General features: G+C 28.8%; 2 protein-coding genes across 3 annotated transcripts in view; both read left to right on the forward strand.

The window, feature by feature from the left end:
• Positions 1-8,731, forward strand: part of LOC135927499 (uncharacterized protein DDB_G0283357-like) — a 46,705-nt gene extending 37,974 nt beyond the window's left edge. Inside the window, exon 21 of the mRNA XM_065463514.1 lies at positions 8,707-8,731. Coding sequence (XP_065319586.1) covers positions 8,707-8,716 — 10 coding nt within the window. The 3' untranslated portion in view covers positions 8,717-8,731. The remainder of the gene's footprint in view (positions 1-8,706) is intronic.
• Positions 8,732-11,367: 2,636 nt separating this feature from the next.
• The window catches only part of LOC135925919 (prostatic acid phosphatase-like), a 28,171-nt gene continuing 12,577 nt past the window's right edge, over positions 11,368-26,961 (forward strand). The window contains exons 1-7 of one of the 2 annotated variants that reach the window (XM_065461497.1): positions 11,368-11,474; positions 11,518-11,613; positions 11,661-11,921; positions 11,966-12,064; positions 12,688-12,777; positions 13,399-13,522; positions 25,166-25,284. In XM_065461497.1, the coding sequence (XP_065317569.1) occupies positions 11,394-11,474; positions 11,518-11,613; positions 11,661-11,921; positions 11,966-12,064; positions 12,688-12,777; positions 13,399-13,522; positions 25,166-25,284 (870 nt within the window). In that variant the 5' untranslated portion in view covers positions 11,368-11,393. The remainder of the gene's footprint in view (positions 11,475-11,517; positions 11,614-11,660; positions 11,922-11,965; positions 12,065-12,687; positions 12,778-13,398; positions 13,523-25,165; positions 25,285-26,961) is intronic. The other variant, XM_065461498.1, reaches the window with a different exon arrangement.

The following is a 26,961-nucleotide window of genomic DNA, read 5'->3' on the forward strand; positions in this document are numbered from 1 at the left end:
ACATATGATAAATTTAAAGCTCAGTTATATTAGTTACCAAAATTGATTCATTTAAAACATCTGCTCTCCAAGAATTTAAAGTAGAGATAATGGCGAAGATTTTCCGGTTCATTTTTTGGAAGAATATGACTTAACAAATAAAATGGAATTTTGATGTCTATGGATTCAAATATTCTTAAATCACTCTTTATCATGAAAATGGTTATTCAAGACTCAAAAACAGATAAGATTTATATTTCTTTATAATAATAATTACTAAATTACTATTACAATATCGGAAAGGGTAAGTTCCACTAATTTAGTTAAGCAACAACTGGGTACAAGGTTTGTTGGTATCCTTGAGAAAAAAAATCGGCATAATTTTATGAAGGGTGGGCCTTCATAAAATTCACGTTCGCTCATTTTGGGCAGGTCTAGATAAGATAAGAAGAGTTACCAAAATAACAGGTTATATTCTCGCAGCCAGTCGTATGTAACTTATTTATATATAAAGAGAGATTTTAAGATGAGATGTAAATTTGTATAAATAGTGATTTGTCTTATGTACACTTGATTTGTTTTCTCTATCTTTAAAAAGAAATTTTAAGGTAAGATAATAATACGTGATAGTACTGTATATATAAGGATATTATTATTTACTTAATCATATTCATTTCTAAGTTCCTTCCCAACCCTAATTAGGTAAAATTAATAAAGCCAATATTACTCTTCCATAATTACATTTTTTATTTAATCGGGCATGGGCTTTTTACCTCTCCTCTTACTTCCCATAGGCGTTTAAGTAGGTGGCTTTGCCTCTTGCGCGTACAGATAACTGCGACCTGCCCAAAAAAAACGTGGATGGCCCTCTTAATTAATTCCCTTTCCCCAGTTTGATGGGCTTTTCATGAAAGAGCCAAGCGTTGCTCTCTCTCTCTCTATATATATATGACGTTTAGAGCTAGTGCGCTTAATATCACATAAAATTGACCAACGCCCTAGATAAGGTAAGAAGATTACTTTCATAAATATCTTATAGGATAATCACATATCCTAAGGAAAAATAGAAAGGCAAATTATCCACATACAACAATATTACCCAAGCAACAAATTTTGAAAATCATGATTCCCAAAAATATGTAATTAATATTTTAAGTGATACCCCTAAACCATCAAGCCAATTCTAATATTCAACAACTTCAGCAAACAAGGATATCAAAAAAGAAATATTCTTATAGATATGGAGAATTTACAAAAATAAATTTAAGAAGAGATTTATTTTTTTTATTTTATGATTAATAATTTAACATAATCACCTAGAATTTTTCGAATAAAACTTTTACTTTGTATGATTAATAATACATAATCATTCAAGTCATTGCGATTTTGCACAGATAAATATATTTATTATGATAAAATTTGTAATTTTTATCACAGCTACTTTTATTTTATATACTTATAATATTTATACACAACAATTAGTAAAAAGGTGAATTTATAGTGTGGCAAGATAAACTTTTAAACATTCAAAATATATATATATATTTATAAAATAAAAGATGAATAATTTATATAAAATTAATTGATTGATTTAAAATAATTTGTAATTAATGCCTGGGTTGAATCAGGTTTAAATAAGTGTATTTCTATAATAACTTCTAGCCTTCTTAGTGATTCTTGGTCCTTCAGGTTTGCATGTGCATATAAAGATGTCATATACCTTCATAGCTTGACTTTTATTAGGTAAATTATCAGGTTCAGGTATCTCTTCTATAGCATCATTCATGTAATCACTTTCAGCACTATCATACTCTTATGGAAATAAGATAAATTCTATTATTTATAAAAATAATAAACCTTCCAATTCTAATCTAATTTGGTTACAAATATCCTGATCATCTAATATGCCATGGCAACTTGCATTATCATCATGTAAGACATAAGATAGAAACATGGGATCTATTTCCTTCTCTTCTTAATCACCAGATTCATATACTTCATCCTCTGATTCCCAATCAAATAGTATTGTTTTGTCAGACAAATTGGCTTAAATAAATTATTTTATAATTGTTGTACTTGTGACCTCCTCCCAAGCAAATTTTATCAGAAAAGACTGTCATAAAGGGTAAATTTCTTATAGATATTGCTAGTAACACTCCTTTCCATATATTTGATTATTATTTATATTATACTTTTTCTGTAATGATATTTAAAAAATCGAATAACTTTATAGCCAAAGGTTGAATAAGTGATGGAATATTTGGAGGAGGTAAAAAAATAATTGTTATATTTTTTTAATTCTAATTTAAAACTAGCATTGTTACATAACAATATTTTTTTTTAAAGATAAATTCCATTCATTTAAGATGTCTTCAAAAGTTGGAGTGGTCATTCAACTATTTTGATTAGAATAATATTTAACAGGTAACTTTTTATTTTTAAAACATCTCGGATTTTTAAATTTTCTAATTACATAAATTTTTTTATCCGAATCATCTCCATTTATGATAATGAGAACTGTTACCTTTTCTTTATCTTATTTAACCCTAATGGTTGGGTTCCACTTTCCATAGTTTCCTTTGAGAGCGCATGGTAGTAATGCCCAATTTCATCACAATTATATGTGTTGCATTGAGCAGAGCTATGAACCAGAGAAGGGAGTGTTTTCTTGCTCCAATCATTAGCACTAGTAAGATCTGCATTCCATCTTTCATTGCAGATTATTTGAAAATTAATATTATGCCTTATCCTAAATCTTTGCAGCCAACTGCAGTAGGAATCCCTAGGATGTAAAAAATTATTTATATTTATAAAAATTTATAACTACCTTCATAAAATGTTTTGCTGTAGATTCTAGCTTTTTCTAGCATGACAGGGCCATACAGGGCGATCTGTGCAAACTAAATTAATCATCTGTTTTTGGGAAAAGACTATTTCTTTGCTGCTGGGTTATTTATAAGGCATTGCGATAATATGATTTTTTTGTTTATTCAATTCTATAGATTGTAGAGATGTGGCAATTATAAACTTTTGCTCGTAGATTTATCTAATTTAACAATAATTTTAACCTTTTGTTTAAGTGTTAAATTTATTCCAAAAATATAACAATTTGAGCTAATAATTAATTATCATAATTACAATTGTAATTCAAGAAATTATTTTTAAATATTTAGTGCTAATCTCCACAATTCAAAAATCGTCGCATTGCATTTATCCGATAAAAATTATGTTTATGATATATAAATGGGACTTAAAATTTTTCGCATTTAATCGATTTTTCACAATTAACCAATTTGCATTTAAAAATATATTTTAACATTATGCCATTGTAGATTTAACAAAATGGCGCATTTTTTCGTATTTATTAAAAGTATTTTTACTTAAGCGATATGCAATTAAGCGGTTATTGAATATATGTCAGTTGCTTTTCAACAACGGGTGTGTGAAAAACTATAATGATTAGATTTAATTAGTTGTTTAAAAACGTATGTCCGATAAGAGATATAAATATATCGTAAGCTGAGACAATATGATTTTTTGTTATAAATTTATTCGAAATTTTTTTTATTATATTAAATATTGTTATTATTATTATCGATTTTTCTTCTGTTAATAGTTTTTGTAAAATTTAATTCGACAATTATTATTGAATTATATTATAGATTTTTTTTTCTGTTAATAGTTTTGTTTTTATAAAAATATTAATTATTTATTTCTAAAAAGAAAAAAAATATATTAAAGAAGAAAAAATAGTTGTCACAAAATTAATTAATTAATGAGAAAAATAAAGGGCTTGAGAAAAGTATTAGAAATAAAATATTTAAAAGTGTTAGAATAAAAATAACATAAAATATTGAATTAGTATGGGTAATAAAAATTAGAAAGTGTAAGAAATTAAATATTATAAAATATTAAATAGGTGTGGGAAATAAAGATTAGAAAGTGTAAGTAATAGAATATGGTGCCGTGACCAAAACCGAATGTTAATAAGTTTGTGGAATAATTTTGAGAAGGTTAAATGTGTGTTGAGAAATTATAATATAATAATATTAAAAGCTTTCAATTTGAATATGATATATAAGAAATAGTATTAATAGAATTGGGGCAAAATTTGAGTAGATTTACAATAAATATTGATGATAAATTAGCACTAAGTAATTATATAGGAGAAAATTTAAACAAATTTTAAAACTTGTTATAAGTTGAGTTGAATTTATATATATGTGTATTATTGGGGTATTCACATTATTATTTCTGTCTTATCTATTATTTTAATTCAAAATATTTATTTTAAAAGTGATAGTAAATTTTTTGAATGAATAGTTTTAAATTTATAAGATATTGGGAATTTCAATATATATTGCGTATATGGGTGTGTAGTATAGTCCTGGGAAGGGACTAGAAAAAGTTGAAGCGTGAGAATCAAGGGGCAGACCCTGACAATAAAGGGGAATCATGGAGAAGATGATGTGATGGGGAAAGTAACTTGGATACCTGTACAAGAGGTAATAAGGGGTTGAACAGATAGTGAGATATTAGGTTTACAAGAAAATAATTTATGAAAAATATGGATATAAAAATCAAGTTCTGAGACCGTATGGGGACAGAGAAGGTTTGTTTAAAAAAAGAACTGAGATGAATAGGAGATTTAATTCGTGAGGGAGGGGAGATATTACTTATTATAACTGTGGTGGGCAAGGACATATGGTCAAAGATTGTCAAGAGACAAAATATTTTGAGTGCGGCAAATATGGTCGTAAGCCCCATACTGTCCGCGTAAGCAGGAGAAATAGAGATGCGTCAGGTGCGGAAGATTTGGTCATAATAAAGAGGATTGTAGTGTAGGCAGATATAATGCAAGAGGTGGTTTTCCACAAATGGGAATGGATTAAAATACTCTTAATCTGCTAGCTATAGAAAGTGAAAGAAATAGTAAAGTAAATATGCCTAATTATAAGGAAGAAAGAGGAGAGTGTAATACGATGTATTTAAATGTCGTAAGGAGGAAGGTCATGTGGCAAGAGATTGTATGAGTTGGTGACTATATGATGGTGGAGAATATATGATGGGAAATAGATCTTGGCAGAGGAAAGGGTTAGAGATATAAAATAAATGAAAAACATAAATATGATACAAGAAGGGAGAGCGTATGACATTTGTCCTAAAGTATTGTTAAATTTTAATGGAAGGGCTGTTTCAATGTTATTTGATACGGGAGCAGCGATTTTGGTGATGGGATACGATATATATCGGAGTATTTGGCCAGACGAGGCAATTAAAAGGGAATAGAGATAAGAATTCGACGGTTCAGAGATGTCAGTGATGGGAAGAATTGAAATAGAAGTTATAGTGGAGGAGCGAGTTGAGATATTAGATTTATGGATCATAGATAAAGGGGTAGAAACAATGTTGGGATGGGAATGGATTCCGCGGTCCGTGGTATGGTTTTTGGGGTGTATTTGCATAGGATATTTTGTGCCCCTTAAAAGTGATGATTAAAGTTTAGAGATGAGGTATTGGTGTGGGGAAGGGTTGCCAGGGATTGAAATTATATTTCATAGAGAAGGGGAAGAAGAGAGGGATGGGAGAGTTAGGAATTTTAGGGGAGAAACTGAGGGATATTTTTGGAGAGAAATTGAGGGGAATTCTAGAGGGAAAATTGGGGGAATTATAGGGGAGAAATCGGGGCATATTTTAGGATGAAAATAGGGGGAATTCTAGGGGCGAAATTTGTGGGAAGGATAGCGAAATAACATGATGGGTTGCGAAAAAGAGAGATCAAGTTGCGAGATAAAGGGTTAGATATGGACCAATATAGGGGATATCAAGCTAGAAATAGCTCAAGTCGGGGAAGGAGTGCGAAAATCAGTGGACAAAGATTAAGAAATATTTGACGTAGAGTTGGGATGCTTAAGAGGTTATAAGGTAGATATTAAATTAAAGAAAAATTGTGTACCAAAATTTTGTGCGTTGTGAAGATTACCTCTTAAATGGCTAAAAGAGGTGGAAATAGAGTTTAATCAATGGGTAAGAAAGGACATCGTATGTCCAATAGATTATAGTGAGTGGGCGACACCATAGTGCTAGTGAAGAAAGCGAATGGGAAGCTTAGATTGTGCGCAGATTTCCGAGTGATTTTAAACACATAGGTTGTGGAAGTAAAATATCTGTTACGGCGGATTGAGGAGATATTGGCCAATTTAAAATGTAGCTTATAATTTTCTAAGGTCGATTTTTCAAATGCCTATTTACAACTGCGAATAAGGTCGAAGTGAGGAAATTGTTAACAATTACGACTCCGCAAGGGTTGTATGCTGCAGATTATCTTTCGGACTTAGTTCGACTCCAATTTTTTAGCCAACCATGGCAGCCGTTTTTCAGTGGTTGGAAGGGGTTTCCTATTTTATGGATGATGTGTTAGTGACGGGGGTAACAAACATGAACAGAGATTGGAAGAGGTGTTTAAGAGAATTAAAGAAAAAGGTTTGCGGGCAAGTGCTGAAAAAAATGTGTTAGTGACGATGGAAGTATTGTATTTGCGACACCGAATTACAGGGAAGGAGGTGAGACCCATAATAAAAATATGGTTGAAATAATACGTAAAGGCCAGGTAATAAATTGGAGATGCAATCATTTTTGGGGATTGTTAATTATTATCATCGATTTCTGGTTAATAGAGAAACAAAATAGAGCTGAGGCGGAAAGTGGTCAAGTGTTGATTCGAACAGTGACAGCAATATCAAGAGGTGGACCAATAACATGGGAAGAAATTAAAAAAAGCTACATTGAAAGATCGAAAACTGATGCGTATTAAGGCTTGTATAATGGGTCGAAAGCCATGGAGAGTTGGGGATAAAAGGTTCAAAAAATTAGAGAAAGAGTTCATGATAGTGGATGAATGTGTGGTACGAGGAAATTGTGAAGTAGTTCCGTGGAAATTAAGAGAAGCGGTGTTAATTATGATTCATGCGGGGCATCAAGGAGTTGAACGGATGAAATAATGGGGAAGAGAATATGTGTGGTGTCCTGGGATGAATGGAGATTATAAATATAAGTCGGAATTGTGTGATGTGTAATTATTGGGATAGTATGCTTTATAGAGTTAAGGAAAGTGTTTGGCCTAAAGCTACTCAACCGTTGGAGAGGGTTCATAGAGACTTCTTCGATTTTGAAAATAAAATATTTATTCTTGGTGGACGCTTATTCGAAGTGGGTAGAATATGAAAAAATGAGAGGGTTAACGACCAAAGTGGTGTTAAAAACTTTAAAAAAACATATGGACCAGGTTTGGGGGTGCGAAATAATCGTTTCGGGTGGAGGGCCAGCTTTTATAAGTAGAATTATAGAACCTTTTGTCCTGAAACGGGTGCAAAGCATATATTAGCTCCACCGCAACAGAGCTAAAATAAACAAGCAGAGAGAATGGTGGCGATAGTGAAGAGTTGGTTAAGAAAATCTAATATTGAGGAAGTGAAATATGGATAGCGGTGGTTTACTATAATAATAGCAAAAAGGGGGAAAAATTTCTCCAGTGAAATATGGATAGCGGTGGCTTACTATAATAATAGCAAAAAGGGGGAAAAAATCTCCGGCGGAGAAATTTTTCGGGCTCCGTACTCGCATGCTTTTGGGTTTATTAAAGCTCACGCCGTATAAATTGAGAATGACCAAGAGTAGTGATGGGAAAGTGAGGATGCGAATTTGTGATAGGTCAGACAGTGTGGGTCCGAATTTATGTGGGTACAAGAAAATGGGAATTAAGAATAATAATGGAGAAAGTGGGGAGCAAAATGTATAAAATAAAATTAGGAGATGGAAGAAATGTGGGAAGACATTCCGATCAAATACGGAGGGAAGTACAATCGGGAAGATTACGGTCTGGTTGCGAAGTGTTGAGAGAAAAATTGAAGTATTATAAGTGAGAATAATAATGTGAAAAATAAGTAAAAAGAAAGGGGTGGGAGTTAGGAGAAAATTATTATTATACGGGAATATGGAATGCCAAAGCAAATATTCCTGAGTTTTTAAAATGGGTCTTAAGAGTTGATATAGCACGGGAGTAGTACATATATATATCCTTATTGCAATGTGTGCATTTAATGTTATAAATATATATCCGTATTGCAATATATGTTGGTAATTAAGAGAATTGGAAAAAGTGTAATATACTGTTGTTAATTTAAATTGCTGAAGAATAAAAAGGGAGAAAAACAAGGTTATTGAAAGGAAAAATTGTGGCGTATAATTTAGCAGAGGGGAAGGAATGTCAAATTTCAGATGTCCCTGGCATAGAAAATAAAAGAGTTGTAATAGAATTTACGAGCTATGACAAATTTTCAAAATATATTATTGGGTGTCATGGTGTAGTATGGATCATAGATTATAAAATTTGGTAAAAAAAGTGATGATTAAAGGTTATTTTAAAAAACTAGTATGTTAAAAATAACTATTTTATTTGAAATAAAAAATGTTTTAGTTATTTTAAGAAAAATTTGTTATTAAATATTTTATGAGATGAATAGGGGAAATTAAAAATTGTGTATAAAAGTGGTGAGAATTATTATGGGAGTTGTAAAAAATTTTTTTGAAAATTTAATACAAATTTTTTTTTAGATTTTATTAAAAGATTGTTAAAGTATACAATTAAAAGATTTAATGACGAGATGGTTATTCATAAATTCATATATTTACTGGGGTTCATTGTTAGAATAAATGTATATACTCAAGGCACCGATGATCAAATTTCTGAGATGCTTCTACCCGTGGTGCAATCATTTCAAACTAGACGAGGGTGGAACCCGGTGCTCACCTGCTACCTTTGTCAGTCTTGGGACCACTTACAAGATCGGTGTCCCCGCAGACCAAGGAGATAAACAGAAAGGTATGAAAAACCATCAGCACGGCACGTGATATTCCGAGGACACAGGCGGCACCAATGATTGCGGAGGAGAAACACACAACTGCTGCCACGGGGATACAAATGGGAGAAGGAAGTACTGCGAAAAATGAATTAGCAAATCTAGATATGACAGATGTAGAAATGGATGAATTCCTGAAGGGAGAGTAATGGAATTTTGATTTTTCAAAGGGTGAGCTGAGACAATACAATTTTTTGTTATAAATTTATTTGAAAAGATTTTTATTATATTAAATATTGTTATTATTATCATAGATTTTTCTTCTGTTAATAGTTTTTTTATACAAAAATATTCATTATTATAATTTTTAATTTTAAAAAGAAAAGAAGAAAAAATCTTTGTTGCAAATTAATTAATTAATAAGGAAAATAAAAAGCAAAAAATGTTAAAAATAAAATATTGTAAAATATTGAATTAGTGTTGGAAATAAAGATTAGAAAGTGTAAGAAATAAAATATTGAATAAGTGTGGGAAATCAAGGTTAGACAGTGTAAGTAATAGAATAATGTATATTTCAGTAGATTTTTTTAACAATGGATGTGAGCTGTGTAGCTGTAGAAGATAAATAGATATTATGACTTTCTTTAAAAACTTGAGGGTCCGAAAGTGCGTAAAGTATGAAGAAATAAAGGCTCAATGATTTCTTTTATAAAAACAAATATATATATTTTAGATAAATTTGGAATTAAGAGATTTTTAGATTTAAATTAGCTGTAGACATGTTTGACAAAATATGATGATTAATAGCTAAATGAGGGCTACAGGTAAATGATTCAATGAATATATTAGTTTAGACTAATTGAGGGTAAAAGGATGGTATAATTAGACAAGTTTATTTTGGTATATATGAAATATGTATTTTAAATTTAAGAATGAATGGTAAAAATGAAATATTCAGAAATTAGGAAAAGGTTTGGTGGTTTGATAGTATATTTTATATAATAATTTATAAAAAGAATTAGACATTAAGACTTCGATCAAGTTAGGATAAAGAAACAAAAGAATCGATATATCGGCAAGAGCGAACTGTCACAGAAAACGCAGAAGTCGACGATCAGTAGTTATCGGTACAAGAATTTTGGATCGTTCAAAGGTAATCGTTAATCATATAATAATGTTGATCAATTGTTTACCGAGAAAAGCGCTAATAACATTTATAAAGAACGTTAGAAACAAGCCACAGACCAGAATAATTTATTAAGAAAATTTCTGGCGAAATTTAGAAAAAACAAAAGTTGACAAGAAAGACTAGAATCAATCGATAATATTTGACTAACATGCCTGAATCGTTGAGAAGCAAGCATTGATAGAGTACAGGCTTTTATAAATTTTAGAAGAAATACAAATTTGTAAAGGCAATAAGCGGTAATCTGATACAAAGAGTTGTTAAAAGCTAAGAATAGAAGACAAAGGACATTCGTCGTTAAAACTTAGAGGACAAAAAAGATTAACCCAGGATATGATTAAAAAGTCTTCGAATAAAGAATGAAAGATAACATTGGTGAAGATACAAGATTAGTAAAACAGAAATCGAAATAAAAATTGGTCATTTGCAGGTTGATCTAATTTAAGTGGAAGAGTGTTGAATAGGTAAATAATTACTTATTGAATTATGGAGATTGTTTATGCACAGACAGTATATTTTATTTTGTAAAAGAGATGAAAACGCGTGATAATTGTAGATATTTTGTATTTTAACGGTAAAACAATTGTTCAGTTATTCACTTAATTTTTTTATATTTTTCTTATAATTTTTATATTTTTCTCATAATTTTTATTTAATTTATACCTTTTACATTAAGTGTAATTATGATTATGGGAGGAATAAAGATCATTAAAGGGTAACTTGAATATGTATTGTCTATTTTAGGATATTGACATTTTGTTTAATCTTGATACCCTTTATTATTCAATCTATAATCTATGGTGTTCAAACCTTCAATTTTATAATATTGACTCCTCCCCACATTTTTATATAGGATTTGTCAGTATACTAATTTTTTCATCTATTACCCAATATAATTGTAATAATTTATTACAATTATCTCGCCCCTTTCACACGTAATGTAAATTTTATTGAATGCTAGTCATTTTTTTGTTTTAACCGATGTGAATATATTTTGATATAGAAGGTTTATTTAATTAACAAAAGTCAATATACCAATTTAAAAAGATATATATTAGCTTTGTGATATAAATGTTTATTTTTACTGTTCTGCGGCTATATAATATAATTATATTTCCTGCTATATAAGAAAACGTTAAATTATATTTTGTTATTCATTCTACTAACATTTACTTTAACCAAATAAAATACTACTCATATTCTTAATTCTGAACAAATATATTTATGTTCTATACAATGATAATCATTGGTTCTATATCTGTAACCAATATACAGATTATTATAATTTAATCGAAAAAAATATGGTTATGGCGCGAATATTTTTTTTATATTAAAATCTTTATGTCAAAATTATTTAAACTTAAATTTTTATGTTTAATTTTTTACTGACCTGTTTTTTTTTCATTAGGATTTTTAGAGCAGATAATTATATATTGGAATCCTTAACAATAGTATAATAGTTAATATTCAGATAATATATTGTATTTTTATTAGATATACAGGCACGGTGATAGAAGTCCAGTATGGGTTTACCCAAATGATAGATATGATAAAACATATTGGTCTAATGGGTTAGGCCAACTGACTAAAGTTACATTATAATATTTTCTTATAATATATATCAATATATATTTTAGGTTGGTATTCAACAGGAATATATTTTGGGAACTCTTATTAAAAACAGATATACAAATAATTCCCAATTTTTAAATACATCATATAAATCGGAAGAAATTATTATTAGAAGCACAGATGTGGATAGAACTCTTATGAGTGCTCAGTCTGTCTTAACAGGGTTGTATCCTCCTAATAATAGTTATGAAGAACAACAAGTTTGGAAGCCAGATTTGAATTGGCAACCAATTCCTGTACACACTATACCCTTAAACAGTGATTATGTATAAAATAATTATTTTGTAAATTATTGTATAATACATAATAGTTATTAAATGCAGGAGCTGCATGCCCATTATTTAAAACTATGGAAGAACAAATATGGACAAAAGATGATATTGCTATAGATGTGAATAAGAAATATATGGTTTATAATTTAAAGCAATTTATTTTAAAAATTTGAATATTTTATTTTGAGAAATATTGTGTAAACTATAAATGAGATGACAATTTAATCATTTCTTTTTTATGATGACCTTTCTATTAAATATTTTGATATTGTATAAATAATACGATTACTAAATGTTATATTACTTATTTATTAGGACATGTCTAAAGCCCGAATAATTAAAATATGCATTTTAGAATAATTGTTCAAATTAATTAAATATAATATATTGAAGATAAATAGGGTCATGTCTAAGAGTTATTTGGCTCCCCCAAAAGTTTAATTTTTCAATAGAATTTTCCAAAATTGTTTTATTTTAATTTATACTTTTTTTATATTTAAAACAGAATTATAATTTTTTAAAATACAGATATTACATATAATCAATAAGGCTTATTAACAATATTGAATAATGAATTATTTTCTGCTAAACAAATTGAATAATTTTAAATATGAATGATAAATTTCCAATTTGTTTAAATAAAAATGGAAATGTGTCACAAATCATATTAATGCTGCATATTATCGAAATTTTTGAAATTAATATTTGTATTTTATATCCCTCCCCCATTACCTTTACTTTTTTTTTATAAAAACATAAGGACTTATTCAATTTTTTACAAAATGAATCTGGAGTTGTGCCTTTTAACCTTAAAAGCTTAGACATTTTGGTGGATCCAATGATATGTGAAGTATGATATGTATTTATAATAGTATTGTCTTTATGGAATGTAGGCTTCCCAAAATTTTCATGTGAGGATTAATCTTTTAATTTTAAATCATTTACTTATTAAAATTGTTGAATTTTAAGACTCTGATTTACCAGAAATATATTCTAGTATGTATAGATAACTTAATTGGCAATTAGTTTATGATTTTCAACAATTTCGTGTATGTAATAGAATGACCAAAATCTTTCTTGATATTGTTTGAAATTCATAGGATGTTATATACTACACATGCTTTAATCAATAACATCAGATTTTTTTAAGTAAATAATTATCGTAGTTGATATAAGGAATTTCATATCCTTGCATATAGATTCCAGATAAATTATTAAATTAAAACTTACCACATATATATAACAGGTAAGTATTTAGTATCATCAAATACATGTTTGAAGGTCTAAATTAACATATAATAATAAATATTCCCATTCAAATAAATTAAACAAGATTGATCAAAATAAAAAATCTATATTTGATTATAGTTTTTAAAAGTAAATAATTTATTGGTTAAATTTATACCTCTATATACATAGAGTTTATTTGAAATTTAAACTATATCAACAAAATTTTTATATTTTTAACAAGATATCCCATAATCTCACTCAACCTAAATGGCTTAATCAAACAACTGTGGATTTATTGTTAGAACTTCATAATTTGCGATTCAAACTCAACTACAAATATCCTAAAATGCAAACTCTATCTGCAGGTAAAATTTTAAAAAATTTCTTTCTTTTATTTTTATTTAAAAAAAAAATTGTCCTAAATTAATTGGAAATATCTAAATGAGTTTACATCATAATGGAGAAACAAATTTTCAGGATGCCTAAAAAAATATTATACAATATTTTTGAACACACCTAAAAATGGACTCTATCCGTGAATTGTGAGCACTATAGTTGGGTAATTGTACAGTGCATTTAAATCATTGATTTGTTTTAAAAAAAATCAAAAAGTTGGGGGTGATGTTGCTTAATTTTCTAAAATGGCTTAGCCAAGTTTTTATGTCAAAAAATTACCTAAGCATATTTAAGCTTTTCTAATTTTTTTACTATATGGTTTAAACCATTTTTTGGTTTAGGCAAGATTTTTAGCCAATTGCGCAAAACTAATATATGATTACAAATCAAATAGAAACACGTAGTAAAATAGTGTTTTTGCTTTCTATATTAAATAATATCTCGAATCTTGAGTGATAAAAACTCTAAGATAGAATTTTTGTTGATGATATGATACAGAAACAATCCTTATCTTTAATCAAGTAGCTTCTTTAGCTTCTGTAGAAATAATGTTTTCCTATTTTGGCCTAATCATAAATAAGGAAATAGGCTTAGACCACAAAAAATATGAAAATTATTTTTTATTTTAGATATTTTTATAATAATATATTATATTATTTAATTTTTTATTGTTTAAATTTACATTAAAGAATTACTTATTATATATAAGAACATTGTTTATTAGTCATACAAATATAAGATCAAATAAATTGATGAAAATATTTAATATTTGATAAGTATTGAATTGTTGTTTTGTTATTTTTTTGTATTTTTTGTAAAATGTTTATTTTCATTATTATCATATGAATTTGAATAACGAAAAAATGAGATTTTGAAAAAATAAAAAATTGCGATTTCGATATTTCCACTACTAAAAAAGACACTACAAAAATGGCGCAGTCGATAAAAAGTTTAATGGATTCAAACTTGTGTTACAAAGATTGGTATGACTTATTTAAAGAATTTAAAAACACAATCAAGGTTAACATCATCACAAGAAAAATCCCTGTTATTAACAACAATAGGATTTTATGCGCACCAGATAGTCCAGGAAATAAAGAGGTATTAGAAATACATAACATTTTACTCAAATTTTTACATCCTTACCTAATATAATTATAGAAAGATATAATTTTTATCAATATAATCAAAAAAATGAGGAAAAATTAATAGACTATATACAAAATCTTCGAAAAGTGAATTTGGGGAATATTTAAATACTGCATTAAGAGATAATTAAATATTCGGAATAAAAAATCCTAAAATTATTCAAAGATTATTATCTGAAGATCATATAGACATAAATAAAGCTAATCAATTAGCTACTGCAGTAGAAACAGCTATAAAAAATACAAAATGATGAAACTAAAATTGATCAGTTAAAAGTGGAACATAATGATAATATAAATAAAATTCAAAAAGTTTAATGATAATGATAAACAATCCATATCATACAATAATTATAATACGAGCTACAAAAAACCAAATCTCTTCCACTCCTGCTGCAGAAACTATAGAAGGGAAAATTGTTTTTTCAAGAATGCCACTTGTTATAAATGCAACAAAATTGGGCACATTGCTCAAGTCTGTAGAAAAGAAATAGTGAATTTTATTAATAATAAAACAAACGAATATAATCCAGAATTTTGGATGGATGTTAAAATAAACAACAGTGATATCAGAATGGGATTAAATACTGGAGCTGGGGTAAGCATAATTAACGAAATAGATTGGAAAAATAAACTTAATTGTCCTGGATTAACAAATTGCATGCTAAAACTTAAAAGCTATACAGGAACCAATATACCACTTTGGTCAGACTGTAGTAAAAGTACAATATAAAGGACGAACATCAGAACTAACTCTCATAATTACAAAAGGATATACCAGAAATCTCATTGGAAGAAACTGGATAACTAAATTTCCCAAAATGACTGAAATATCTGAAAGGACCATACAAATAAATAACATTAAAAATAAAGTTGAACAGATTGCTAAAAATAGGAGTAATAGAAAAAATTATTCATTCACTTTATGCATCACCCATAGTAATTGTTCAAAAGAAAGATAAAACATTACGAATTTGTGGGGATTTTAGAAGAACTATAAATCAAAATATTAATATTGATTCATACCCAATGCCAAGAATCCAAGATTTATTAGCCAGTTTGGGAAAAGGAGAATTTTCAATATTGGATCTCTCAGATGCCTATTTTCAAATTAAAGTGGGGTAAGAGTCTCAAAAATATCTTGTAATCAATACCCATAGAGGATTATTAATATACAAGACTACCTTTTGGCATATCGTCTTTTCCAGCAATATTTCAACAAGCCATCGAGAATTTATTAAAAGGTTTTGAAGGAGTAGCTTGTTATTTAGATGATATTATAATAACCCGGAAAAATAGAGAGAAGCACGAAACAAATTTAAAAAAGGTACTAAAATGTCTAGACAAAATTGGAATCAAGCTTAAGATAGAAAAATGTAAATTTTTCAAACAAAATGTATAATAGTCAAGACACAAGATTTAAAAAAACGGGATTACAACTACAGAAAAAATAATATTGAGGCAGTAAAAAAAGCACCAGAACCAACAAACTTGAAACAATTACAGTCATTTCTAGGGTCAGCAACATACAATTCAAAATTTATTTCAAATTTTGCAACCAAAGCCAAACAATTATACAAATTATTAGAAAAAGCAGTTGCTTGGAGATCGACTAATGAATGCAAAGACGTGTATATAAAAATAAAGCAAGAAATAAGTAGTACTCCAATATTACAACATTATCCAAAATTACCCAATTAGCAACAGATGCGTCAGCCATAGGATTTGGGGCAGTAATATCACATATAGAGGGGGGTAAGGAGAGATCAATTGCATTCGCCTCAAGAACACTAAATGCAGCTGAGAAAAATTATAGCCAAATAGAAAGAGAAGCTCTCGTCATCATATTTGGGGTTACAAAATTCATAGAATTTATATATGAAAAAAAGTTCACATTACAAACAGCCACAAGCCATTAATGAGTTTATTTAATCCAAGAAAAGATATACCAACAACATCTACTGCCAGAATACAAAGATGGACTTTATTATTAGTTGGTTACCAATATGAAATAGAAGTCAAAAGTAGTAGACAAATAGCAAATGCTGACATGCTATCTTGATTACCTATAAAGGGAACCCCAATATCAAAAGAAGAAACATTAAATTAAATACAGGTGGGAGAACAAACACCTTTAAATGCAAGTGAGATTAATGCTATGATGATGTACTCTCTAAAGTATACAGGTATGGAATAGACGGATGACTGATAAACTATGATACATGTTTAAAGGAGTAGCCAAAGGAGAGAGGAAATCACAACAGAGAGAGGTTGTTTGCTATGGAGAACTAACAGGTTAATACCACAACAATACTGAAACAACGTGTTAGACATGACACATCAAGGACATATTGGAATGGTAAAAATGAAGATGAGAGCAAGACAATACGCATGGTGGCCCAATATAAACCAAGATATAGAAACATGGGTTGAAAAATGTAGAGAATGCCAGGAACAACATGATATGCCTCAAAAAACATCAATTCAGAATTGAAAACCAAAAGCATGGCACCGAGTACATATTGATTATGCATGCTAGCAGTAGCTGGCCAGAAATAGTTTCCATGACTAGTACTACAGAAAGCACGATCAAAATATTAAGAAATATTTTTGCCAGATTCGGATTTCATAAAATAATCGTTTCTGATAACGGACCACAATTCAGCAGCAAAGAATTCCATGACTTCTGCGAAAAAAACGGAATACAATTAGTGACGTCCTTACCATCCTCAGACAAACGGCATGGCCGAACGATTAGTTCGAACTTTTAAACAGAGCATGAATAAAAGAAACGAGGAGGATTTAGAAACCAGTCTAGCTATTTTTCTCTACAATTACAGAAATACACCAGGAGCATAAACTAAACAAAGTCCCGCTGAAATACTACTAAAAATTAAACCTAGAGAATTGTTAGACCAAATATTCGAACGGGGGAACAAAAAGGAGGAGAAGTTAGAATACTACACTCAAAAATTCGAGATAAATGAAAAAGTGTGGTCGCGCATTTACAATAATAAAGAAAAAAAAGGGAAAATGTTATTAAAAGCATACTCGGATCACTACGATATGAAGTAAGTATAGAGGGTAAAACCATTATACGTTATACTGATCAATTAAGGAAAAGAACCGGAAATATATTGACTGATGAATACGAATTAGAAGAGAGACCTGAAGTGTAAGAGAGAACCCAAGAGAGAGTAAACAAAGAGGGCTTAATAAGCAATAACGATGAATTGAATCTAAAGGAGAGGGAGGAAGAAACTAGAAGTCAAGATCGTTATCCCAAAAGAATACGAACGAAGCCCAATAGATTGGGGTTGTTATATTATTTTTTTGTATTTATTGTAAAATGTTTATTTTCATTATTTATATTATCATATGAATTTGAATAACGAAAAAATGAGATTTTGGAAAATAAAAAATTGCGATTTCGATATTTCCATAATTACTAAAACACTACAATATTATAATAATTTTTAAGCATAGGAAAGGTCACAATAATTTATTAAACTGCCAAAATAAGTTCGAATAAAATCATACGTTATTAAAAGTAAAAACGTCAAATGATAAATTTTAATAATTACTATTTATTTCATTTATGATTCAAATGCCATTTAGTTATATATTTTTTACAAATATTGAAATCAAATACACTTTCATTATTATTATGTTGAAAAGTTGTAAATTAAATAATATATACCAATTTTATAACTACTACAATTTATCGAATTATGTTGTAATGCCATGATTTGTATTCTATTTTAATAGGATTATGCGTTGTTTAAATTGTATTCGTTATGGCGTCTTGTTATTATTTTCTCTATTTTGGGAGTCTTCTCTTTCATCATATATTTGCTCGTTTACTTTGGCGCCCTCTTGGGAGAATAAGTTATATATTGCACATTTCTGTTGAGATTTTTATCTTAATTGGCAGAAATAGTATAATCACTTATTTTTACTCTTTGCCATTCAACATTTTAGGCGTCAATAGATCCCTTTCCAACAATCGGTCCATCAAATTTAGCCGAGGGCTATCGTTAATCGTTTAATTATTACCATATCGCTTTTTACTAGTTAATACTAAAAACACTTGTTTCGTGGTTAATTCGACTCCCTCTTTTCTTAAAACCTTTGACAAATTTTCGAGTAGCAATGACTGGATAATTAGCATCGACCTCATACGCGATATTATAGTCAAGATTCCTAGCTTTATCATTAATAGCCTCGGAATCATTGGAATAATTCGAATTATTGGTGAGAGATCTTTCACTTTTGCCAGTTTTGTATTGATTGAATATATCGGGATCATAACTCATAGCATTACTATGTCCGTTAGTGTTCCAGAGTAACTAGTTAGATTCGTAGCACTATTTTTATGATAACATCTAATTCTTTTTTATCCCTTATTGCAACGTCCGGAAACGTGTCAACAAATCTGTAACTGAGCCAGAGGTACATGTCCAAAACGTCTAATACACCTTCCAGATGTCAAATTAGAAGGGCGACGAGAAAGATCAAACTTGAAAGCACAGCCATTCAAAAGCACTATTAGTTGGACCAGCATAAGCTCTTGCCTTTGAATATCAATTTAATGTGTCTGTAAGATCATTTATTTTCTATGAGGAAACATTTTCTTAGCATGTTTTAGAAAATATAGAAATATTCGAAACATGACCAGCATTTGTCAGTATATTACTTATCACAATATGGAATTCTACTGGTAGGCATCAGATTCCAAGCAAAATCTCACAAAACTAAGAGATTCTTGTGAAAATAAACGCTGATCTAATCTTTATTCTTCAGCTAAACTTTTAATTTCAATTTCTGATAGTCTATAAAATATTACTTAAAGCTTTGATTAACCCTTCCATGTGTTATTTCAAAGCTTATATTAATATCATCAATATTCTTCTTTGCTTCAATAGTGATAGGTTTAGAAATTGAACCAAATCGATTGGTCTTTTAGAGTAGTTTTTAACACAATATAAGGATTTAAACCAAAATGATATAATATAAGATGTATAAGGAGAATCTTTGAGTTTTTTGCTTACTATGATCATTAAAAGAAATTGATTGAAATCTGATTTAATTAATTTTATTTATACACCCTGGATAATTCTACTATTTTTAGCCGGGTAAAAATGGCTATGGCTAGTTTTTAACCGAAAATTATCACCTTATCCTCTGGTTTTTTTGAAAATATAGCTCAAATTTTAAGAAATCAGAAATAAATTAACTTGTGGCTACAATGATTAGCAGATTTTACGTGACACACTTATAAGCCTAATTAGTCTATCTTTAGTGATTACCAAACTATAATAAGCACTAACGACGCATCTGTTGTAATGATGCATCTTCAACTATTAATTATAAATTAAAGGAAGTTGTTTTTAAATCCATAAATTTTCACATTTGGTAAACTTATGTTTATAACGAACCCCGGAAAATAAACCCCCAGGAATTTTTTTTCATTTTTATAGAATTTAGTTAAGACCTAATAATAAAGGTATATTTTTATTTGGCCTCTTTTTTAATGAGTACCTTGATTGATGGGTGTTTATTCCCAACCAGATTAGAAAAACGATGATTCCAGCATTGATTATTTGTTCGTTCTTCATCTGAGAGAGTGCTCTGATTGACGTTCCAGGTTTCTGAAGGAAATCGAGGCTCAATTCTACGTGTTTGGGATTGAAAATTGCTTCTCATGACCTCCCTTGATACTCCATTGACATAATTTTTATCGAAATAATCAAGAATGTCCTTACCATTGCTCGGAGTAACTGATCTCAGGAATGTCATTGCATTGTCCATATCACATAACGGAACGAATGCTAAGCCGTCCATCATGCCACAAAAAACTTAGAGTTTCATTGGTCCTGTATTCGCTTTCCAGACCCAGCTTCTGAATTTTTCTATGTGTACTTTGACACAAATGGTAAAAACATTTTCTAATTACAATGTGATCCCCTAATTGAAAAAAAAATATAAATTATTAAACATATTAATAATCATACCAATGATATTCTTGACCGCGGTCATAGCAGACTTTTCGAAATCCATGTATATATATAATGGATCAGGAAATAAATCCCTTTCCTGACATTTAGACATTATTGTTTGAAATATTATTTCATAAGTACTTTGAGTTTTTTTCTGGAGTACACAATAAACCGCTGTAATAAAAATATTGTTTATTGCTACTCTAATCACATATAATTGTAGAAAATTTTTTGGGGACATGGCAAAATTACCATCCATATACCACTCTGTCCTATTAGATATTAGATTCAAGGAATCATCTGTTGCGAACACTATTATGCGTTCTTCAGCTTGTGGGCCATTATCAAATAATAAAAATCGTTTTGAGCTCTGGGAGCCACAATTTGCCCAATCACCTTATAATATTTAAATTTTTATGAATATATTATTATATTTACACTAATACCTTCAATAACTAGGCCTTCCAAATTCTCAAGATTTGAAGGGTGTTGCATTGCTTTGTGATTCCTTAGAGTTCTCTTTATAGAATCTTCCGATAACATATGCGACTGAACTCTTTGGTCTAATTTTACAATTTCCTCTGCATAAATTTGAAGAGGTTTTGCCAAAGATTCTGCACATCGCTTCTTCACGTTAGCAATGGATTTCATTGCTACTAGTCCATCAATATTTGATGGATGATTATGAGCTGTATCAAGAACCGGGTCTTGATTATCGAGTGTTGAAAAAAGTATTGCTCGGCATTTAAAAGAGAATATGAATAAAATATTTTTGTAAATTAAAATTTTTTTTTTGTCTTTATATACGGCATAAAGATCCAAATTATTATTGTTTAATTTTATAAATAAATACCAATTATAGCGTTTTTAATTGATAAACAATTTTTATTCTTTTGATTAAAAATACATTTTAAAACTTTTTTCCGGAGGTTTTATTTCCTGGGGGTTTTTTTCCGGGGATTTTTTTTTCCTGGGGGTTTATTTTCCGGGGGTTTTTTTCCTGGGGGTTTATTTTCCGGGGGTTTTTTTTTCCTGGGGGTTTATTTTCTGGGGATTTTTTTTCCGGGGTTTTTTTTCCAGGGGTTTTTTTTCCTATTACCTAAAAAAATGTATATAAATGAAAAAATTTTAAAATAAAAGTTAGTGTATGGTTTTATAATTGAAGAAATTTATTTTTGTGGTATAAAATTCAAGATTTGGTTTCGTAAGATTATTAATCGAATTATTAATTTTTTATATATTCTTTTTTATTAAAACTAGGTTCCATTAAATTCATTAAAGTCTCTTCCACGAGCCTTCGACAATTTTATTACAATTCATATAAGGAATTGTAACACATTGATCGGATGTAATAAGTTTAATATTTCCCTTTTTAACTTAATTTAATTATTCATATATTTTATTCTTTATACCTTTGATGGGAACTATGCATTTTTGAAGCCATCATATTAAAATCATATTTCTGCTACTAGAGCTAGCTATTTCGCCGAAAACCAACAAAATATTAAAATTAAATATTTTAATTATTCCAATTTTTGCTACACAAGTTATATAATATTTATATTTAAAATAGGAGTTAATCATATATGATATTTATTATTTTTTATACCAAAGTTAAAATTTAAAAAAATAAAAGCTATAAAATTATTAAATTTGATGATTCATATTTAATTAGATGGGTACAATCAATGCACCGTTCTCACTTATTCAATCATTTAATAATATTGCCCCGCTTTCTAGAGGTGGTATTTATATACCACTTATTTATTTTAAATATTGTTGAAAAATTTAAATTATATTTTATTTATATAGACAAAAATAAAACTTTTTTCTGTAACCGACAATTTCTTACGTGCCTCAAAAAGTGGTACAAAAAAATATCTTTATTCCTTTTTATTTTCGCACAAAAAAGTAACTTTACTTTTTTAATGAGTACCTAGATTGATGGGTGTTTATTCCCAACCAGATTAGAAAAACGATGATTCCAGCATTGATTATTTGTTCGTTCTTCATCTGAGAGAGTGCTCTGATTGACGTTCCAGGTTTCTGAAGGAAATCGAGGCTCAATTCTACGTGTTTGGGATTGAAAATTGCTTCTCATGACCTCCCTTGATACTCCATTGACATAATTTTTATCGAAATAATCAAGAATGTCCTTACCATTGCTCGGAGTAACTGATCTCAGGAATGTCATTGCATTGTCCATATCACATAACGGAACGAATGCTAAGCCGTCCATCATGCCACAAAAAACTTAGAGTTTCATTGGTCCTGTATTCGCTTTCCAGACCCAGCTTCTGAATTTTTCTATGTGTACTTTGACACAAATGGTAAAAACATTTTCTAATTACAATGTGATCCCCTAATTGAAAAAAAAAATATAAATTATTAAACATATTAATAATCATACCAATGATATTCTTGACCGCGGTCATAGCAGACTTTTCGAAATCCATGTATATATATAATGGATCAGGAAATAAATCCCTTTCCTGACATTTAGACATTATTGTTTGAAATATTATTTCATAAGTAATTTGAGTTTTTTTCTGGAGTACACAATAAACCGCTGTAATAAAAATATTGTTTATTGCTACTCTAATCACATATAATTGTAGAAAATTTTTTGGGGACATGGCAAAATTACCATCCATATACCACTCTGTCCTATTAGATATTAGATTCAAGGAATCATCTGTTGCGAACACTATTATGCGTTCTTCAGCTTGTGGGCCATTATCAAATAATAAAAATCGTTTTGAGCTCTGGGAGCCACAATTTGCCCAATCACCTTATAATATTTAAATTTTTATGAATATATTATTATATTTACACTAATACCTTCAATAACTAGGCCTTCCAAATTCTCAAGATTTGAAGGGTGTTGCATTGCTTTGTGATTCCTTAGAGTTCTCTTTATAGAATCTTCCGATAACATATGCGACTGAACTCTTTGGTCTAATTTTACAATTTCCTCTGCATAAATTTGAAGAGGTTTTGCCAAAGAGTCTGCACATCGCTTCTTCACGTTAGCAATGGATTTCATTGCTACTAGTCCATCAATATTTGATGGATGATTATGAGCTGTATCAAGAACCGGGTCTTGATTATCTAGTGTTAAAAAAAGTATTGCACGGCATTTAAAAGAAGAATACTTTGAGCAGCGCCATCTAATCTTGTTTGAGCATTTTTTATGTATGGTATAAGAATAACCTTCAAATATGAGCTTTCCAGGATGAATAAGATCCATTAAATTTTTTTTATAAAATATAAATTTTATGAATAAAATATTTTTGTAAATTTAATTTTTTTTTGTCTTTATATACGGCATAAAGATCCAAATTATTATTGTATAATTTTATAAATAAATACCAATTATAGCGTTTTTAATTGATAAACAATCTATATTCTTTTGATTAAAAATACATTTTAAAACATAATGATCATAATACATTTTAATATCTGTTCATTTAACTAGTTGCTGAACAATAATATTTTTAACAAATTATTAACTTGCAATTGTCTAAATATCAATTATAGCGTTTTTAATTAATAACCAATTTTTATTGTGTTGATTAAAAATACATTTTAAAACTTTTAATACGCTAAAAACTAAAGGTAGTTGCATATCAATGAGGTGACAAATCATGAATAAATTAAAATGATCACATTTATTCAAAATACCAAATGCAAAAAAATCGAGTATTTTCCATTTGCATTTTAATGGTTTCAACTGAATTAAATTGTATATTGGGTGAATGTATATTTGTTTCTATTATAATAAATCACGAATTTATTTCAATATTCATCTTTTAAATATGCAATGAATTAAGTTTTTATTTCTTTATATACTGGCTGCTAACAACCAATCAAGTTATATACAGATGTATTTCTAAAAATTGATTATCTGCTTAAATAAATTTGTATTTAAAAAAAATCTGTTTGGATTGGCCTATTTATGCAAGCAGTTACTTCTAATAATTTAGAATATATACATAACGTTTTAAGTATCAATAGTAAATATAAATAACCCATCATATTGGGGGGTAAATTTGGATGGTGCATCATATTCTTAGGAAGCACACCAACTCCAGCAAGGCCCATGACAGTAGGAGGAGGTGGGGGTGGAGGAAGCATGAATGGTCTATCAGCAAAAAGTTGATGAGGTCATAATATTTTTAACAAATTATTAAGTTGCAATTGTATAAATACCAATTCAATATAAATAATTGCTAGACTTAAATATGAGAGTGTATAAAAATAATCCCAAGGGGTTTTTTTCCGGGGGTTTTATTTCCTGGGGGTTTTTTTCCGGGTGTTTTTTTCCTGGGGGTTTTTTTCCGGGGGTTTATTTTCCGGGGCTTTATTTCCGGGGGTTTTTTTCCTAATACCGTTTATAACATAACTCTATTTGTAATATTAAATATTCTAAAAAAAATTAAATTATTAAATAAAATTGACAAAGGAGCTTTGATACACGAAATAGTGGATATTATGGACATTAAGATCAAAGAAATCGAAGGTCATAATATATCGGAAAAAAAATATACGAAATATAAGCACAAGCTTCACATGTATTCGGGGGTAAAATTTTTAACTATACATTATGAATATGATTTTATAAAGATAAATTTAATCTGCTGTAATTTGTATAATTTTATTTCTATTCTATTGTTGGCCTAAAACTAAACACCAAATACATTTTATTCCCCTAAAAATTAATTCCAATTAAATATTGCTAATTATTTATATATATATATGTATATCCATCAGGGATCTGAACCGAACCGTCATTATTTACTGAACCTGAATCATTAAAAAAAATTGTCATTCAAGCCTGAAACTAACCTCAAATAAGGTCTATTAACTGGTTTGAACCTTTATTCTAATACTTTTAAAGATGATTAATAATCAACTTGGATTGAACAAGTATAAACAACTATTTTTATTTGATGGTCCCAGATGCCAAACTTAACATGTGTAAATATTTTCAATCATATAGTGCAAATGCATGGCGAAGTATACAAAATATGCTGTATTTCTTCACTGCGAACTTGGTATGCTCTATTTAGGCCTACAAAAATCGAATCGAATAATTGCGCTATTCTTATTCGTACGAATAATAAAATCATTAATCGTTTCGATTCGTCGAATATTCGATTCGATTCGAAAATTTTTCTAAAGCTTATAAAATATTTTGCAAAAAATTTTTTACAGATTTAAAGATGACACTTTTAAGAATTCTCTAAACTAATTGTCATTACAATATAAAAATTTATAGAAAATAAACGAAATAAAACCCAATGATTTCATATAACGTTAACCAAACAAATTGACCAAAATATCCGATTTTTAGAATTAGAATTGCTAATAAAAAAATATTTAAACTATTTCTTCAATCTAATATTCAAATTTTATTTAAATTTTCTAAAAATGTACAATAATCTCATTTTATAAAAATAGAAAATAATACAAAAATACAAAAATATAAATTATAATAAATCCGAATTTGATAATATCCAATTTTTTAAGCATAAAGTCTTACTAATAGTTTCCTCCTTCAAAGACATTCTATTTTTCATTATCATATTTGTTCCTATTGAGAACAACCGCTCACATGAAGCCGAATATCCCTGAATTGACAATATATCAGTTGCCATTTTCGACAACACAGGAAAACGATCACCATGCAATCTCCACCATTCTAAGGGACTCTTATTTGAACTGATTCTTATTTCGTTAAGATATGTCTCCACCTCACATACTGATGCGATGTTATTTTGTTTAAAAATTCTATCCATGTTCGACAGTACTATTGGGTTAACTGATGTTATTTGATATTATATTTTATTTTATAATCATTATATACATCTTTAAATTTTTCTAATAGATTTGTCGTGTCTATGTTATATGTAGTTGGTAGTTGCTCAAAAATTCCATTTTTAGTCTAGGATCCAATATTGTTGATATTATAGTGTGAATATTTGTTAAGTTATAATAACTTTCTATTTTCTCAATCGCACTAATGGAATTTATAAAATCGAGATCAAATGAATTTAAATGTTCGATTAAAGAAACATAGAAAGGGATGACAAGATTTAGGGTAGGATATGTGTCACCACATATATCTTCGGTAAAATCAAAAAAAGTCCTTAATTTGTTTTGTATGTTTATTAAAGTAGTCCAATCATCCTGATAAAAACTAATAATTAGTAAATAAAATTAGATTACTTCACTCAGTTTTTTTTCTTCAATATCAGA

Source organism: Gordionus sp. m RMFG-2023, chromosome 3, assembly GCF_954871325.1.
Source record: "Gordionus sp. m RMFG-2023 chromosome 3, tfGorSpeb1-WG-v2, whole genome shotgun sequence".
Classification (NCBI taxonomy): domain Eukaryota; kingdom Metazoa; phylum Nematomorpha; class Gordioida; order Chordodea; family Parachordodidae; genus Gordionus; species Gordionus sp. m RMFG-2023.